This window comes from Podarcis tiliguerta (genome assembly GCF_965153285.1).
Source record: "Podarcis tiliguerta genome assembly, chromosome: 3".
NCBI lineage: Eukaryota > Metazoa > Chordata > Lepidosauria > Squamata > Lacertidae > Podarcis > Podarcis tiliguerta.
The window spans coordinates 105508651-105527607 of NC_139536.1; the positions used below are offsets into that span (position 1 = coordinate 105508651).

At 45.0% G+C, this 18957-nt stretch overlaps 1 protein-coding gene across 5 annotated transcripts in view; it reads left to right on the forward strand.

Moving 5' to 3' along the window:
- The window catches only part of PAK5 (p21 (RAC1) activated kinase 5), a 114150-nt gene that overhangs the window by 37303 nt on the left and 57890 nt on the right, over positions 1-18957 (forward strand). The window contains exon 1 of one of the 5 annotated variants that reach the window (XM_083431943.1): positions 13889-13987. The exons of the other annotated variants lie outside the window; for them this stretch is intronic. Within the exon in view, the coding sequence (XP_083288069.1) occupies positions 13937-13987 (51 nt within the window). The 5' untranslated portion in view covers positions 13889-13936. Of the gene's footprint in view, positions 1-13888; positions 13988-18957 lie in introns of those variants that run through there. 5 annotated transcript variants of the gene reach the window in all.

The window sequence follows — 18957 nt, forward strand, 5'->3', positions numbered from 1 at the left end:
TGCACCTGTCAATCAGTGTCAAAAGGCAGCGGAGAGATGGCTCTGGGCTGTGCCGTAATCATCCTGATCAGAGCGGGAGAGAGGGCTTGATTAAATTTGCCAGAAGCGCTTCTGCATCTATCGCTTACATTGCTGCAGGTACGTTTACAGGTGCTGCAAGATTAGATTCTTTAAATTATTATTTCGTTCCAATGTTTTCTTGTTTTTGTCTGCATTCCTCAATGGTAAAAGACCCCTGGATAGTTAAGTCCAGTCAAAAGCAACTATGGAGTTGCGGTGCTCACCTCGCTTTCAGGCCGAGGGATCTGGCATTTGTCCACAGACAGCTTTCCGGGTCATGTGATCATCAGGACTAAACTGCTTCTAGAGCAACAGAACACTGTGACAGAAACCAGAATGCATGGAAACATTAATTACCTTCCTGCTGCAGTGGTAACTATTTATCTACTTGCACTGGTGTGCTTTCAAACTGCTAGGTTGGCAGGAGCTGGGACAGAGCAACGGGATCTCACCCTGTTGAGGGGATTCGAACTGACGACCTTCTGATCAGCAAGCCCAAGAGGCTCAGTGGTTTAGACCACAGCTCCACCTGCGTCCCAATGACTTGGGGCCAAACTAGACATGATATTTATTCCATAGTATGGTGTTGCATGGCTGGTTCATCCCCCATTTCATTAATAACTAGTGCAAGCAGCAGAGCTGGATTGGGTCCCTATTAGAATTGGGTTCCCCGTGCTTGCTATTCACAATGGGAGGGGAAATGCTTCCATCAGAGCCTATGAGAGCTTTCTTCTTATTGCTCACATGGGGTGAGGATTTTTGATTGACACCATGGCCAGGATAAATGGTTAATGCTCCCCACCCCCTATGCCTTAGTCCTGATCCAACTAGCTCCACTTCCTGTGTTGGCTAACTTTAAAAGAAACTACAGCAACAACTGTGTAGAATCTAACTATGTCATACTTTGGCTCTTAGATGACCAAATTTGGTGAGAAACTAGGGGAAGGTTAAGTGAAAATCGTGTGGATGGACAAGCTTTGGAAAAAGTCATTCCAGAATGTTCTTTTTGGTTATTCCACACACCCATAAGGTTCATTGGGAAGAGCCAAGTATCTTTTTGGATTCTTCGGGTCTTCCCTGATAGAGTAGGATCGGCCACAGGATGTGCAGGAGTGTTGCTCTCATGTTAAATGCACTGGATTTGCCCTTAGAGCGCATGGAGCTAAATCTGATTGGCTATGTAGCGCTTTGATACCCTGACATTGAATGCATCCGGTACTCAAGGAGAACTGAAACAAAAAAAATGCTGCCAAAGCAACAGCCAAGGTGGAAAACAGAAGGGAATCAAAGGCAGCTTCAAAAAATGTAGGGCTAAGGTATTTTTTCTGGGCAGGTTTGTACCTCCTAAAATTACTGTTTTTGAGACAATAATTGAACCTGGAGAACCTTTTGGCTCAGCATTTCAGAGAATACATCCTGTCGTGGAAGAACTCTCGCTAAGTCTGTCGAGGCCTACTAAAATTATGGACTAGATCAACAGTAAATGATTAGAGAGAAAATATAAATACATTTCTATAAGAGAAGTTAGTTTATAATACGGAATCGTAAAACTGGAAGGGCTACACTGTGACCCAGTGTGGTGTAGTGGTTAGAGCGTCAGACTAGGACATGAAGAGCGCAGGGTTCAAATTCTGAATCAGCTATGAAATTGTGATTATTCCAATTGAACTGAACCAGCTGGTAAACTGCAGACAATTAGGAAAACATTTTGTTTTGCCTTTCCTGTTAGCTTTGTGTCACATAAGACTTTTTGCCTAAGAAGCTGTGACTTTGCATGATGTTGTCCTCGCTGCCACCCTGTCCTCTCCCTCCCAGTAAACAACAGTAACCCTATGGTCAGGGGGAAAGCCTTAGCAACTCCTCTATACCCATCAAGCTGCTTCTGCTTCCAGACAATTGCCATTTGTCCAGTGCTTTTCTTCAGGGGAGGGGAGAAAGGTGCTGGTCCTGCGTGCCCTTGAGTGCCCCAAGGGGAAAAAAAGCACTGCATTTCTCACTGATATACCACCATAAAGGTAAATGGTAAAGTGACCCCGGACCATTAGGTCCAGTCATGGCCGACTCTGGGGTTGCGGCGCTCATCTCGCTTTATTGGCCAAGGGAGCCGGTGTATAGCTTCTGAGTCATGCGGCCAGCATGACTAAGCCGCTTCTGGCGAACCAGAGCAACGCAGAGAAACGCCATTTACCTTACCGCCATTGTGGCACCTACCGCATTTTTAGCTCCATAGGACGCACCCGACCATAGGACACACCTTGTTTTAGAGGGGGAGAACAAGAAAAAAAATTCTCCCCCTCTCTGCGCAGCACCCCTTCAGCGAAGTGGCAGGAGGCGCTGCACAGAGAGGGGGAGATTTTTCCCCTGCATGTTCTCCCCCTCTAAAACAAGGTGTGTTCAGTGCATTCAAGGAGCATTCAGTCGTCCTCAGTGAAGGCAACCTGAAGCCTCTGGAGCGCAGCGGGAGTTCTGCTTTCCCCCACCGCCAGCCTCAAAGAGCAGGTCAGGGAGCAGCCGAAAGGCACGCAGCCTTCCCACTGCTCGCGAGCTTGTGGGGCTGATGGTGGGGGGAAGCGCTGCTTTCCCCCACTGCCAGCCTCAAAGAGCAGGTCGGGGCTGGCGGGGGAAGCCCGGGTCCCCCCCCCCCCAGCCCCATGGACCACACATTCGCTCCATATGACGCACAGACATTTCCCCTTAGATTTTAAGAGGGGAAAAGTGTGTCTTATGGAGCGAAAAATATGGTATTTATCTACTTGCACTTTGACGTGCTTTTGAACTGCTAGGTTGGCAGGAGCAGGGACCGAGCAATGGGAACTCACCCCGTCGTGGGGATTCGAACTGCCGACCTTCTGATCGGCAAGTCCTAGGCTCTGTGGTTTAACCCACAGCGCCACCCCTGTCCCATCAATATACCACCATACACAATGAATAAACGTCTAACTTACAGACGCAATATGGGATATTCTCTCTGTGTTGAGCTTACTGGCTTTTCAAGCAAGACATAACTCTGCCCCCCCCCCCACCCTGTCTATAGGAGAATTAATTGCTGGAGTGTTTGCTGGGAGCACTCTTTTTTAAGAGGCAGGGTGCCACACTATAAGCATGGAGAAGCTCTAGGGCTTTTCTGAGGGGGCGAGAAAACACCAAAACCCAAATACCCCAGCATATTGCAGCTGAATCGAACCAGCTGATAAGTTGCAGATGAGGAGGAAAACTCTTTGTTCCTGCCTTTCCTATTAGCCTTGTGTCACATATCACTCTTCTTGTCTAAGAGGCTGTATTTCTCAGGGCAGTCAATACATCAGTCAAAAGAACAAGGAAATAGCTTTGACTTTTCGACTCCTTTGTTCCAAATGGTAGCATCTGACATCTCCAGTTTACCATGGATAGAAAGTGAAGCAATTCACTTTTTGGCAATTCATTAACATGGGCTTTAGTAACAATATTCCCAGCTTGTAAAACAGCAAATGAAAACCGGCACCTGAGAAATCAAATCAAAACCAAATGTTTTTTTTAAAAAAACACACAAGTGCCTTAATATCTACTTTTCAATACCTCTCTGTTTTGTCCAGGGGTATCAAACGCATTTCTGTGTCTGAAGCCCCCGAAATTGGCTGTTCAGGAAATTACATTTGCGCTCCATCAGAAAACTGACTTGGTGCAGGCGTGTTTCATAACCATTCCTCTAAATGCCCTATCAGGAGAGCAAGCTCTGACTCAATTGCAAGGTTGGAGCGAGGCTTTTCTGATCAGAGATTGTCAAACGCAGACAATTAAATAGTATTGTTTATGATTCAAGGACACCCAATATATTTCTGCGAAGGAAATAGATTATATCTCAGCCAAGAAAGTGAAAAATGAAAATGGGAAAATTTTATCTCTCTAATCTCAGGCTTACATTTGCCCCCTAGATTTAATCTTATTGTTAGTTTAGCGGCACAGTCCTGACTATGTCTATGCAGAAGCATGTCCCACCAAAATTGATGGGACAGACTCCCAGGTAAGTGTGAATAAGATTGCAGCTTAGGTACATCTTAAGGCAAATGCCTTATTCCAATACATCTGAATATGCATTTACAGAAAGTGTGTGCTGGAACATAGCTTTTGATGGTGAGAACATGGTTTATAAAGCTGATATAATTCTTGAGAAAGGGGGCAGCTTGACATCCCAGGTAGTTTGGGGGCAGGGAGAGGGATAGTAGGAATCACAATGCACTCCTACATAGCACATGATGCATTAACTCATTTTGCTCACTATTTTAAAAATAGGTGGTGTTAACTGTTGCTGAGCTAAAGTGATTCGCTTGCTTTCATTTTTCAGCACCACTTATGACAATGTGCACCTGTCCATTTACGTTGCTTTCATATATTTCTCTCTCTCTATCTGCCTTCCCAAAATTTCCACTTATTGCAAAGCAGTTTTTCAGATTTTCTGACGCATTGTCACGCAACGTCAGCACCATTCAGCTAGTATTCCAGAATAACGTGCAGTGGTACCTTGATTCTCAAACTTAATCCGTTCTGGAAGTCTGTTCGAAAACCAAAGCATTCCAAAACCAAGGTGCGCTTTCCCATAGAAAGTAATGCAAAACAGATTAATCCATTTCAGACTTTTAAAAACAACCCATAAAACAGCAATTTAACATGAAATGTACTATCTAATGAGACCATTGATCCATAAAATGAAAGCAATAATTAATGTACTGTACTATAAAATAAATAAGTCTTGTACATGATTAAAATCAGATTTTTTTTCTTACCTGCACTGATGATGGTCATTGTTTGGATGGGGGGCTTTTATCCATTTCCGCAGTCACACAATCAATCAATCAATCAATCAGTAGCTGAAGTGGGTTCCACACAGTCACAAAAACAAATTAACCAAAAAAGCCTCAAAAACAAAGACGCAAAATAAAAAGCAAAAACAAAAGCGCCACACTTAATCAGTTCCGGAAGTCCGTTTGACTTCCAAAATGTTTGAAAACCAAGGCGCAGCTTCTGTTTGGTGCAGGCGCCCCACAAACAATAGCCGACAGCTGCATCAGACGTCCGGCTTCCGAGAAATGTTTGAAAACTGGAACACTTACTTCTGGGTTTTCAGCGTTTGGGAACCAAGGTGTTTGAGTACCAAGGCGTTTGAGAACCAATGTACCACTGTATTCAAAAACCCATTGTTGTTGTTTTTTTCTACCGTAAGAAATCAGACTTTTTTTAAAAAAAGATCTTGAATGGACCATCAATATTTTCTGTTGTGTGGCATGTGGACAAGCATCTTGGGTGGGTTGGTGGTCATGGTTTGGGAGATGCCTGTTCCAACCCACTTCTCTATGCCTGTCAGTTTGTCATCTCTGTTTGGAAGAGAGATATGGCAGATAGAGATGATGGTGCAGAGTCCATGTCCAGCTTAGGACTCAGCTGCAAAACAAACATTTGTCACCATAATCAGGTTCTCCATAATCCCACATGGTCAGTACTAGGCACTGAATAAATTAAATAGCTGTAGAATGGCTATTCCTGTGTTCATGCTCAAAACTCCAACACTTACTGGTCAGAAGAAATTGAGGGTACATAAGGGCTCTGACTATGGCTATGAAACAAATACCAGTTCAGGGACAACCTGCCATTAGGGTGGAAAGGAGAAACATGTAGACGCACCCTAAAAGCAGTGGCATGTTACTGCTGCCGACAATCAGCTGCAGGTTCACTTAAAAACATCAGGTAAAGGTAAAAAGGTAAAGGACCCCTGGACAGTTAAGTCCAGTCAAAGACGACTATGAGGTTGCAGTGCTCATCTTGCTTTCAGGCCAAGGGAGCCGGCATTTGTTCACAGACAGTCATGTGGCCAGCATGACTTAACCACTTCTGGTGCAACGTAACACTGTGACAGAAACCATAGCGCACGGAAACACTGTTTTACCTTCCCGCCACAGCAGTACCTACTTATCTACTTGCATTGGTGTGCTTTCGAACTGCTAGGTTGGCAGGAGCTGGGAGAGAGCAGCAGGAGCTCACCCCGTCATGGGGATTCAATCCACCAACCTTCTGATTGGCAAGCCCAAGAGGCTCAGTGGTTTAGACCACAACGTCAGGAAGGTAAGCCTAGCAAGGGGCTGTGAAATGCTTGTGCAGAACTAGTTCTCAAATGTTTTTTTTTCTACTGTAAGAAAGAACACATTGCCACCCACATCAAACAGCACATGTCAAACAATAATAATAATAATAATAATAATAATAATAATAATAATAATAATATATTTATACCCCGCTCATCTGGCTGGGTTTCCCCAGCCACTCTGGGCAGCTTCCAACAGAATATTAAAATACAATAACCTCTTAAACATTAAAAGCTTCCCTAAACTATAAATGGTAAGCACGGAAAGGCTTCATTTGCCTTAAGTGGTGGCACCACAGAGCCAAATCTGATTGGGTACATAGCAGAGACATACCCACCCATGTGCTGCTCCACAGTTGGAAGTAGTATAATGCTTCCAATTACCAGTTGTTGGAAACCATGAGAGGTGAGAAGGGAGCTCCTGTGCTGGTTTCCTGAAGACATCTGGTTGGCCAGTGTGAGAACAGGTTGGGGGACTATATGGGCCAGTGGCCTGACCCAGCAGAGGTGCCTATTATGTTTTTAGTACTCTATTTTTAGAACGGAGTAAGGAACCTGTGGCTCTTCATATATTGCTATGGAGAAGTACGTACATACTGTATTTTTTGCTCTATAGGACGCACTTTTCCCCCTCCAAAAATGAAGGGGAAATGTGTGTGCGTCCTATGGAGCGAATGCAGGCTTCAGGTAGCTATCCGCAAGCCTTCTGAGCGCGGCGGGAGTTCCCCCCGCACTCTGAAGGCTTGTGGATAGCAGCCTGCAGCCTGAAGCCCAGGGAGCGCAGCGCCAACTCTCGCTGCCCTCGCCGTGCTTCAGGCAGGTATCCGCAAGCCTTCTGAGCATGACGGGAGTTCCCGCCGGGCTCCAAACGCTTGCGGATAGCAGCCTGTTCTGGGGGCTGGGGTCGGGGGAAGCTCGGGCTTCCCCAGCCCCGCAAGCTCCGGGAGCGGCAGCGAGGTTGCATGCAATCTTGCCGCCACTCCTGGACCTGTTCTGGGGGCTGGGGTCGGGAGAAGCTCGGGCTTCCCCCGCCCCAGCCCCGTGGCTAAAAACGAAGCCGCGCGCAGCCTCTCCCGGCTGGAGAGGTTGCGTGTGGCTAAAGAGGAAGCCAAGACAGCCAGCGGGATGGATCCCGCTCGCTGTCTTGCCTTCTTTGCTCTTTGGGGCTGGGGGAGGGGGTAATTTTTTTTTCTTTATTCCCCCCCCCAAAAAACTAGGTGCGCACTATAGAGCGAAAACTACATTTACCATTTCAGAGAACACACCACAATTAAGCAGGCACAAGTTGCAAGAATTTGCTTGCACCCTCATATTTGGTTACCTCATCATCCTAAAGACGTTTCCTACTAACAAGCATATCCCAGTCCAGCCAAGGCTTCTGATATTTCGACATTCTGAAAGTCCCACACTGCCAGGACTGGCTTGTGAAAAACAGCTTGAGGTAAGGCAGGAATGAGACATCATGGGAAAAACCTCTGTGATGAATCCAGGAATGTGAAACAAACAGTAAACAAAGAGAAAAATAGCATTGAAGCAGCACTATCGGGGGCGGCGGGTTGGAGACACAGGACAGAATGTAAATAAATAGATCTTGGATAATATCCACAAGTGGGTTGTTGTTTTTGCAGGGGGTGGTATTTCTGTCCTCCAGAAATCACTATTTGGGAGCAAAATTTGAGAATATATAGTCTTCCATATAGTACAGGCAGAGCTGCAGCTGGTGAGGGGAACTTGCTGTCGAAACCTCTCTAGCTCCTCCAGAGCACCTCCTCCCATTCCTTATCGTTCTGTATAGTTGCCAGGATTCGGTGGGTTGCGTAAGTGCTTACTGTTTAAAGAGTTTGCTTCTCAGCTGCCGGGTCCTGGGAGCATCTGCTTAGAGAAGACATGCACTGTGAAAACACAGAATATTTGCCTCTTTGTGGTTGACAGCTGGCAATGTGGTCTGCTAGAGAACTGCCACGGAAAGTGAGATGTTGCAATTAGTAGTTTGGGGTCTCTTAATACCTCTCCCCTGCAGAGTCTGCCAACAATTGACTGAAAGATTTAATTAAATTGAAACAGGGAATTAAACATTCAGCTGCTGATACTAGAAGCCTTGCAACATGTTTCGAAATAGCAAACCAAGTAAAACAAAAAACAACCCAGTTGTGTGCACATTTACCAGTTTTAAGGGTACTTTGAGATCAGGCCTGCACTCTCAAACAGCCATAGTTTGTTCACCTACTTTTTAGGGGTATCCACATGACGCAAGGGAGCGGGTGGCGCTGTGGTCTAAACCGCCGAGCCTCTTGGGCTTGCTGATCACAAGGTTGACAGTTCAAATCCCCGCAACGGGGTGAGCTCCTGTTGCTCCGTCCCATCTTTTGCCAACCTAGCAGTTCGAAAGCACACCAGTGCAAGTAGATAAATAGGTACCACTGCAGTGGGGAGGTAAACAGCGTTTCTGTGCACTCTGGCTTCTGTCACGGTGTCCCGTTGTGCCAGAAGCGGTTTAGTCATGCTGGCCACATGACCCAGAAAGCTGTCTGTGGATGAACGCCGGCTCCCTTGGCCTGAAGTGAGATGAGTGCCACATCCCATAGTCACCTTGGACTGGACTTAACCGTCTGGGGTCATTTACCTATTTACCTACGCAATGCAGTCATTCTATTCCAGCTCCCATCAGCCCTAGCCAGCATGACCAAAGATCAAGGAAGATGGGATTTGTCGTCCAACAAAATCTGGAGGACCACAACTTCTTCATCTATTTTCTGCTCTCTCCCTCCCCCCCAAATGTTTCTTTCATCCTGAGTGCTATGCGAATAACTTTCTTTTGTCTCCCTTGTATGCACATAGTGACTGATATCCTACTGGCTTAATAAAACTATAAAAACCATACAATGCTATAAATTACAGAGTCTTTGTCTTAGAAGAAGACAAAAGAGGGCAATTCTTTAGCATCTTTCAGGGTTCATTTTTCAGGTAGTTATTCGCCATGAGAAGCATCTTTGCAATATTTCAAAGCAAATTGCTGCATGTTCTCCCAAGCTTTTAATAGTAGCATCCTTCAGCATAGCACTGCATTGAAAGCTAAAGTGCATATTGTCTGAGAAATGGTGGCAAGAATGAATATTTAAAGGCATTTTCCAAATGGGAGGAGTGCAAAAACGTGAAAGCTCATGGGAATTCAAAATGCAAATATTTGCAACATAAGCAATGTATAAGCATCTAATTAATAGATTTAGATATAGAATGATGGAACACTGCTGCAAGGAATAATTGGAACAATCAGAGCTGGCATTGTCAGAACTTTACATCAATACAGTTTTGATGCACCAAAAGCATGGCACATAAAATGACATATCACTGGACTACTGAATGATCTGTTGAAAGGAAGGCTAACAGCAGAATCCTGCACAGGTCTACTTAGAAGTAAGTCCTATTGAGTACAAAGGACCTATTTCTGTATTAGTTGCTTTCCTCACAAAAGCAATCCAAAATGACATACAAAGCCAGTAAAAATGCTAAAACCAATTATAATAAATGTAACCAATAAAAGCCTAAAATACATCTGTACAGATAAAAGACAGGTCTTACAGATCCTGCCCCACTAAAAGACGTTGCAAATATCAGAACCGCTTCAAATCAAGGGCCAGTGCGGGAGGAAAGTTTTTGCTTCTTCCTGACACCTAAAATATGCTCTGCAAAAAAAGTCCATACAAACACATGTGTTGTTGTTGTTGTTTAGTCGTTTAGTCGTGTCCAACTCTTCCTGACCCCATGGACCAGAGCACACCAGGCACTCCTGTCTTCCACTGCCTCCTGCAGTTTGGTCAAACTCATGCTGGTAGCTTCAAGAACACTATCCAACCATCTTGTCCTCTGTCGTCCCCTTCTCCTTTTGCCCTCCATCTTTCCCAACATCAGGGTCTTTTCCAGGGAGTCTTCTCTTCTCATGAGGTGGCCAAAGTATTGGAACCTCAGCTTCAAGATCTGTCCTTCCAGTGAGCATTCAGGGCTGATTTCCTTAAGAATGGATAGGTTTGCTCTTCTTGCAGTCCATGGGACTCTCAAGAGTCTCCTCCAGCACCATAATTCAAAAGCATCAATTCTTCGGCGATCAGCCTTCTTTATGGTCCAGCTCTCACTTCCATACATCACTACTGGGAAAACCATGGCTTTAACTATACGGACCTTTGCTGGCAAGGTGATGTCTCTACTTACAAACACGTGTATATTAGGATAAATTCGCACTGACATTCGAATTTCCACAACCATTTCTATTTTAAAAAAGCTTCCCCCCCCCCCATAATACAGGAAGATAATACAGGAAGATAAAAGAAACTGATATAAATAAAAGCAAAAACAGAGAGAGGGTTTCTTTTTAAATAAATAAATTGCTAATTGATGAGTGTTATGTACTGAGTTGAATAGGATCCAAAAGGCAGCAGTCTGATTGGTCCTAGAACAATAGGATTCAGAATGCAGCAGTCTGATTGGTCCACAGGAGCCACCCAATCCAGCTCCAGGTGGAAGTGAATCCACAACCTGATTGGCCTACAGGAGAATCCCGGAATTAGCCAATCACGTGGGGCCCATTGTGTAAATAATGTATATAAAGCAGACCTTCTGGGGGAACTTCCATTTCCTCCTCACCACTATGAGATGAATAAAGAGCATGAAATCCACACTCGACTCCGAGTGTATTTCAATGTGGAAATGGGGAGAACTGAAATTAAGATTGGAAAATGAGAAACGGAGATAACCTAAATCAGAAGACAATGGCAGGGCCACATCCTGCAGCAGAGTAGGGGTAGGAGAAAGCAAGGAAGGATTCTCTGTTGAGTAGAGCCCTCAGCACTTCAACATCTTCCTTGGGGTCCTCCTTTGAATGTTGAAAGCCCCAGGTGCTAGGATATGTGGCTGCTAATGGATGCCAAACATTTTATTTATTCTTTAGCAAGACTTGGGGCTTATCCACCCTTCTTCATGTCCTGTAGCTTTCCCCTGGAGAAAACCTCAATTGGAGCAAATGACAATTTGGTGGGGTTTTTTCTGGATTGATGTTCGCTCAATTTAGAGCTAAGCAGTACCGGGCAAGCATAAGTGCGAATGAGCCCTTCTGGTAGATAGTTGTTTCAGTGTTTGCCTTTCTGTATGATATTTGTACGGTGAAGTATCTTTTCTATTTGTTTTTATGAGTCACAGTCTGAATGAATAAAAAGTTGAGATACTCTCAAGGGCAGATAGCAGCTCATCAGAGTACAGAAAGAGATAGTTGTGGATTGATGGGAGCTGCTGTGTAACAGTGAGGAACAGTTATACTAATGCTGCTCACTTTTCAATGTGCCCCGATTTTCGATTAGATGTGCCTTTGCTACAGCTGCATTAACCTTTTCATGGTCAGTTGGGGCCAAAAGCAAGTGTGGGCTTTGTTGCTGATCTCATGAATGAGAAAGATGGAAAATGTTTTGCGTGTCGAGGTCCCCAGGGCCACCCCAGTAGCTCACAAATAACACCAAATTTTTTGGTTAAGGTTTTTGGCATAATTTTGGCCACAACTTTATTAAAATAGAAACATGTGAGTGGCTGCTTAGGCATTGGTTGTGACTATCTGCCCCCACCGTGGGGGACAGACTGACATTCCGCACACCTGCGGAAATCAGAAAAGGGGTATACACTTGGGGGTAGCGACGGAGCAGGAAACCTGCCCTCAGCCCTCCCCAAATGCAGCCAGGAGCTCTTGCAGTGGCCTGAGCCCCCTTGACAGGGTGGACAAGCAATAGGTAGTCCCCGATTCCTTTAACGGAATCCCTTGCAGCAGCAGCAGCATTAGAGGGGCAGGCACAGCCAATCCATGCCCCTCGACCAACCATAAACCAATGCCTAACCGCAACCTTACAAGTTGTGATGATTTGCTACGCAGTAGGCAAAAACCAAATGGCCCCAGCCAATCAGCCAGATGGACAAAATTCCTACCGGGCCCCTGCCCCAATGGCAGAAGACCCCATGACAGGCATAGCAAGGTCAAAGCGAACAACCCTAAATATGGGGGGGGGGGGGGCGGGCAATCCGATGCATGGGCGAAAAGAGGAAGCCCTAGCCTCGTGCAAGGAGTTTTAGCATTTCTGGCTGTCAATCAACAAATGGCAACATTAACTTCTTCCCAACAACAAGGGAAGCCCAATCGCATCAGTGGCCAATGATCAATTAGCCCGCCCCACAACTTTGGAGTGTCCTGGCGGCCCCCACCAGGAGAACATGCTTTAGCAGACAGAATATAGACCAGGGGTCAGCAAAGTTTTTCAGCAGGGGGCCGGTCCACTGTCCCTCAGACCTTGTGGGGGGCTGGACTATATTTTGAAGGGGGGAAAAGAACGAATTCCTATGCCCCACAAATAACCCAGAGATGCATTTTAAATAAAAGGACACATTCTACTCATGTAAAAACATGCTGATTCCTGGACCATCTGTGGGCCGGATTTAGAAGGCGATTGGGCCGGATCTGGCCCCCGGGCCTTAGTTTACCTACCCATGATATAGAGCTTCAAAATACAATGAAATAAGTGTGAATAATTAGAAACTCAGGAGATTCTTCTGACTAGTTAATATACGTAGGCAAACCTTTGGAGATAAAATGAAGCTTGAAAAGCCTAAATTGCAGGAGGCATGAATTTATATAATAGAGACCGGTTTCATTGCATCCCATTCAACTGGGATTGTAATACACAATATGGATGGAACTGCCCATATGTGGCAGGAATGGTGAAACCATGATGCCTGAAGATTTATGCAAGGGTGTTTGCCAAGACCAGCTCTACCATTAGATGTAGCAATCTTGTCAGATTGCTAACCTACTCTGTGCCTATTAAGCTAGCCTGCAGCATCACTTTTCAGATAAGTAAAAAATAGTCATTGCAATGGTCACAATCAAACATAAAGTGCAATGAAACTCCTATATATATATATTTAAAGTATGGAACTGAATTAAAATTGAAGTGAAAATTGCCCAGTACAAATCTCCACCGCAAAACAAATTTAATTCATTTTATTTGTTTGTTTATTTATTATTGCATTTATATCACATGTTTTCCCCCAAGGAACTAAGGGTGACACACATGGCTCCCCCTTTCCTCTTTACAGGAACTACTTTCAGGTGTAATTTGGAGATTTTTCAATCAATATGGCAAATCAGTAAATCTGTATTAGATCATTTCATGCACTGAGTTTACTGAATGCCCCACCAATTAACATTCACCAAAAAACAAGTGCAACCTGGGACAATGGCCATAGCAGTTGGATTTTTATAAAAAACCTGTCTGTCTAAACAGTTCTCCACCTCCTCTACTGTAATGGTTCTAGGGGTTGCTCGTGCGTAAGTTGCCGTTACTCCTGGCTAGGTTGCCTGGTTGAACCCTTTCTGTCTGGACAACCTCAAGTTCCGTGGCTGCCTCGGTCGCTGGCAGAATCCATCAGTGGGCGTCTCTTGAACCTCTTCCAGCATAGAAGCTGTTTGACGCCCAGTCTCCTCCTAGATTCATCAGCTAGCAGTGAACATTTAGTGCAAAATGCTTTGACATCAACATCTCTCAACTCCAACGAAGGACAATATTTGCAGCAGGGACTAGGCAAGTTTGTATCATTGTTCTGTGCTTATCTCATGCTGAGCAGTCAGCAACCTTAAAGCAGATGAAGGGGAGGAAAATTAGAGCCTGTAGCACTCATCTGGTGTATTGAGCAGAGGCCACAGAGAGAATTCTTGGAAGCAAGAGATGTTCAGAAATGGTTGCCCCCCAGATTGTTCTGTGCTTGGATGCTCTTGCTCTTTGGGAGGTGAGTGAAACAAACAAACAAAAATCAGCAGTTCTTATGCACAAATCCGTATTGGCTTGCATTTGATGTCTTGTCTGTAGATTAATTAATTTCTCAGATTTAGCAGTATTCAAGGATCTGGTGTGCTTGCTACGTTAAGGCAAGTGAGAGCTGGTCTTGCATTTTTTATTTTATTTTTTGCTTGAGCAGGGGACATCAGGCTTTCCTCCTGCTTAACAAGTAAGGCTTCTCAGATAGTAAAAAGTAGAGGTTGTGGCCAGCTGCTTTCTTTGTCCTCTTTAAGACTGTAGTCTAGAATAATTCCTTAAAGGCTTACACGTGTTAACGGAGAAATCTGAGGGCTCCCTTGGACAAAAAAACAAGGACACCGGCCAGGAATACCAGAGCAAAACAGCAACCAGTAGGCTTGGTCTTTATTGAAGACTGTCGCGACAGGACTCCTACCTGCCTCAAGGTGAAACAAGATGGAAGCCCTGAGCAAAAGAGAACCCAAACTTTTATTAGCTGCTAATCCCCATGTTACACCCCCCCCAACTACATCACTAATACATCATGGTTGCATCATGAAAGGGGAGGTCTGGTGACAATAATCTGAGCATCCTGGACCCTGCCCCATGGTTCCCCTTGCCTTCCACCAAACACCCATCAAGTGTAACAGATATTTACATTTCCCTGTTTCCCAGCCAAGTTAATCACACCCCTTTGTCTTCATCTGAGTTTGTTATTTCTGGAATGGCTACCTGTCTGGCGCTCAGGTATCAGGATGCCACTCAAGCAGAGGGGCTGCTGAGTAGCTGAGCTCACATGTCTATATAAATTTCTGAAGCTTTCCCAGAGAGCCAGTACATAGATATATATACAGTGGTACCTCGGGGTGTGAACAGGATCCGTTCCGGAGCCCCATTCACATCCTGAAGCGAACGCAACCATGTCGATGGGTTTGCGCGTGCGCTGGTCACATTTTGCTGCTTCCGCACATGCGCGTGATGTCACTTTGACTGTCTGCACATGCACGCGCAGCGAAACCCAGAAGTTACATGCTCTGTTACTTCCGGGTCGCCACGGAGCGGAACCCGAAAATACTTAACTTGAAGTACATTTATCCCGAGGTATGACTGTATATATATTTATCAGTGAATTATTATATTTGGTATTGTGCAGCAGAGGCCCTTTGAACAGATAGGAAGAAACTGTGATGAAGTGTTTTGTGGGGACAAATCACAAAAGTCACAAAAGTGATTGTGCTGGTTTTGGTAGTGGGCTGCATGTGCATGATATCTGCTGGAGGCGCAACACCTCCCCAACCTATACATAAATTCCTGCAACACAGGTAACTTTCCCTGTTGCAAGTGTATCATAGAATTGTAGTGTTGGAAGGGACCCTGCTGTCATCTAGTTCAATTAACCTCCTGCAATGCTGACGCATCCCTGACAGACGGCCGTCCAACCTCTACTTAAAAGCCTCCAAGGAAGGCGAGTCCACAACCTCCCAGGGGAGTCCATTCTACTGCCAAACAGCTCTTACTGTCAGAAAGGTCTTCCGGATGATTAGTTGGAATCCCCTTTCTTGAGAGAGCCAGTGTGGTGTAATGGTTAAGAGCAATAGTGTCATAATCTGGGGAACCGGGTTCGCATCTCCGCTCCTCCACATGCAGCTGCTGGGTGACCTTGGGCTAGTTACACTTCTCTGAAGTCTCTCAGCCCCACTCACCTCACAGAGTGTTTGTTGTGGGGGAGGAAGGGAAAAGAGAATGTGAGCCACTTTGAGACTCCTTCGGGTAGTGATAAAGCGGGATATCAAATCCAAACTCTTCTTCTTCTTCTTCTTCTTCTTCTTCTTCTTCCTGGAGCAGGAAAAAAAACAAGCTTCCTTCAACTTCCATGTGACAATCCATTAGATATTTGAATGTGACTATCATATCTCCTCTCCTCCAGGTTAAACATACGCTCTTAAAGGATTTGGGACGCGGGTGGTACTGTGGTCTAAATTACTGAAACTCTTGGCCTTGCTGATCAGAAGGTTGGTGGTTCAAATCCGCACAACAGGGTGAGCTCCCGTTGCTCTGTCCCAGCTCCTGTCAACCTAGCAATTCGAAAGCATGCCAGTGCAAGTAGATAAATAGGTACCACTGTGGGGGGAAAGTAAATGGCATTTCCTTGTGCTCTGGCTTCCATCACGGTATCCCATTGCGCCAGAAGCGGTTTAGTCCTGCTGGCCACATGACCTGGAAAGCTGTCTGTGGACAAATGCCAGCTCCCACGGCCTGAAAGGGAGATGAGTGCTTCAACCCCATAGTTGCCTTTGACTGGACTTAACCGTCCAGGGGTCCTCCCCCCCCTTTTTATACCTTTAACTTAAAGGATTCCTGGGAGACTTATATTACTAGAATCGCTCACTGTGATAATTTTACAAGACAAAGCTGCAACTTTAGCAAAGCAACTAACTTTGCAAGGCAAAGTTTGTTGCTTTGCTAAAGTTGCAGCTTTGTCTTGTCTTTGCAAGGCAGTTTGTTTGTAGAAGAGATAACAGGCACTTCCAAACAACCTGTTTGTTGAGCTATCATACTGAGTTGCTTTGCAGAACGGTTAGATGGCCACTGGCTATTTAAGGAGCATGTGTTCTGATTTGTATGCAGGAAGATTGGATGAGTCGTGCAAGATACAAGTTGAACCACACTTCCCAGTGCATTTCCGTAATACAGTGGTACTTTTGGGTGGTAATCGCACCCAAAAATAGAGACAGTCTGGAAGCGCCAGTGTGACAGTTTTCTAATTTTGCTCCATACACAAGTGTGTGTGTGTGTTGCAGAAGTGGGATTGGCAGTGGCACACACAGCAGCACAGGCCATCCTAGAAGACTAATCCAATTGCATTGTTCAAGCTGTGCACCATGTAGCACAAAACGTTGAATTGGCTGCATCAATATGGGCAGGTTCACACCATAGATTTGAAGCACGTGTAAAGCAGATGGCTTCTCCCCGCAAATCCTGGGAAACTGTAGCTTGTTGAGGTTGTTAGAAATCTCGCCTGAGGAAAAACTACACTTCCTAGGATTCTTTGCATGTGCTTTAGATGTACGGTACAGATTTGCCCTATGACTTCTGGAAAGACCTGGTTGAGAGATGCCTCCATGAACCTTGCTGTATGCTTCAAAACATTCTGTGCTGCCTTGTGGAAAGTCCCACTGGCCAAAGAAATGGGAATTTGCTCTGCTCACTGTGTTTCTATGAAAAACACATGGTATTTTGTCTCACTTCGATGTGACTTGAATCCTTGATATGTTGCAGGCGGCATCGACTGCGTTTCTCATAGTATACTGCAATCAGGATTATGGAGACTGTTGTGTACGTAGGATGATGCCAGATCCAGATGATTTTTATACTTCTTCTGCCCCTTGATCCACATATTCTTTGTTAGCATCACTCTATAATTTGCTTTCATTACGGGCAGCATTCATTTCTTGGATATTTAAGAAATGGTGCTTAATTACGATTGGCACTCTAGGAGAGATGCAGCTGAGCAAACTGGACATTTTGCAAGATGAACATCTTGGCTTGGCGTTAGAGGACCATTGAAACTGAACAGCGTTGTGCGATCCTTTCGGCTGCAATTTTGTAAATTATCCAGAACACATAGCATCAGGGTCCTCTGCAGATATAAAACCAGTGATTTCAGTGGCGCTCTGCCAATTTTCATCAGCTGGGCATCATTAGTAGAGAAGATGCAGTCTGAGTAAATTTTCAAGATTATTTTTTTTTTTAACAGCTTGAATGCGGGGCAAATTGATTTCACACTTCTGCTGCAACTATAAGATCTTCGTTCCAATTAGAGAAAGGCTCAATTAATGCTAATACATTTCATTAATGTAGAAATAAATTTCAGACTTTTGGTTCAGATTTTTCCCTTAGGCAACTGCAAACATGTATTCATTACTCCTCTCACCCATCTTTCTCCCCTGATAAATCACCACCATCTCTGTCCTTGACACGTCAGTATCATTGACAACATTTCCTCTTCTAATACAGACCAGAGGAAAATGGTAATTTACTTAACTGGCTCAGCAACTGTATTTTGTTATGCTGGACACAACACTGTGTAGAGACTTTGTTCTGGGTATAGCCTTTTCAAAAAGAGATGCTTGCTATTTTGTGAGTCTGCTTTGGACCAGAGACTGTGGGCACACTCACACCACAGAATTAAACTGGCTTAATGATCAGTCCCTCTTCCCAGGGAACTCTGGGAATTGTAGGAATATCCTAATATTCCCAGACTCTTAGCAAACTACAGATGCCGGGGGTACAGGTGTTCTTTAATGCAAAAGCTTCTCTGCACATAGAAAATGAGATATCAGGAGCGGGGGGGGGGGGTTTCTAGTCTAACCTTTGTCCTGACATGCTAGTTTTTTCTCTGTGTGTGGTGTTGTGGAAAACTATACAGAAGAGAATTCAGTAATGCTCCTCCAGTTTATTGAGCATCTCCTGATTTGCTTTTGCAGACACTGAGGTCCAGCACCGAGGGCCTTCTGGAGGTTCCCTCACTGCGAGAAGCGAAGTTACAGGGAATCAGACAGAGGGTTTTCTCGGTTTCCCCAGCCACTCTGGGCAGCTCCCAACAGAATATTAAAAACACAATAAAACATCAAACATTAAAAACTACCCTAAACAGGGCTGCCTTCAAATGTCTTCTAAAAGTCTGATAGTTGTTTATTTCCTTGACATCTGATGGGAGGGCATTCCACAGGGCAGGTGCCACTACCAAGAAGGCCCTCTGCCTGTAAGTCCCAAGAGGTATCAGTCACAACTTGAAGCCCTCCAGAAAAACATTGGAAGTCTGGAGATGACCGAAGTCCCCGCCTACAGTCTGAAGTGGTCCAAGCGCAGTTATGGGTTGGACACATGAGTGAGAACAAGGCCTACTTTCTCCTGGTGTGCAGGGGCAGAGGAAGGGGGCACAGGTACCATCCTGGGGGG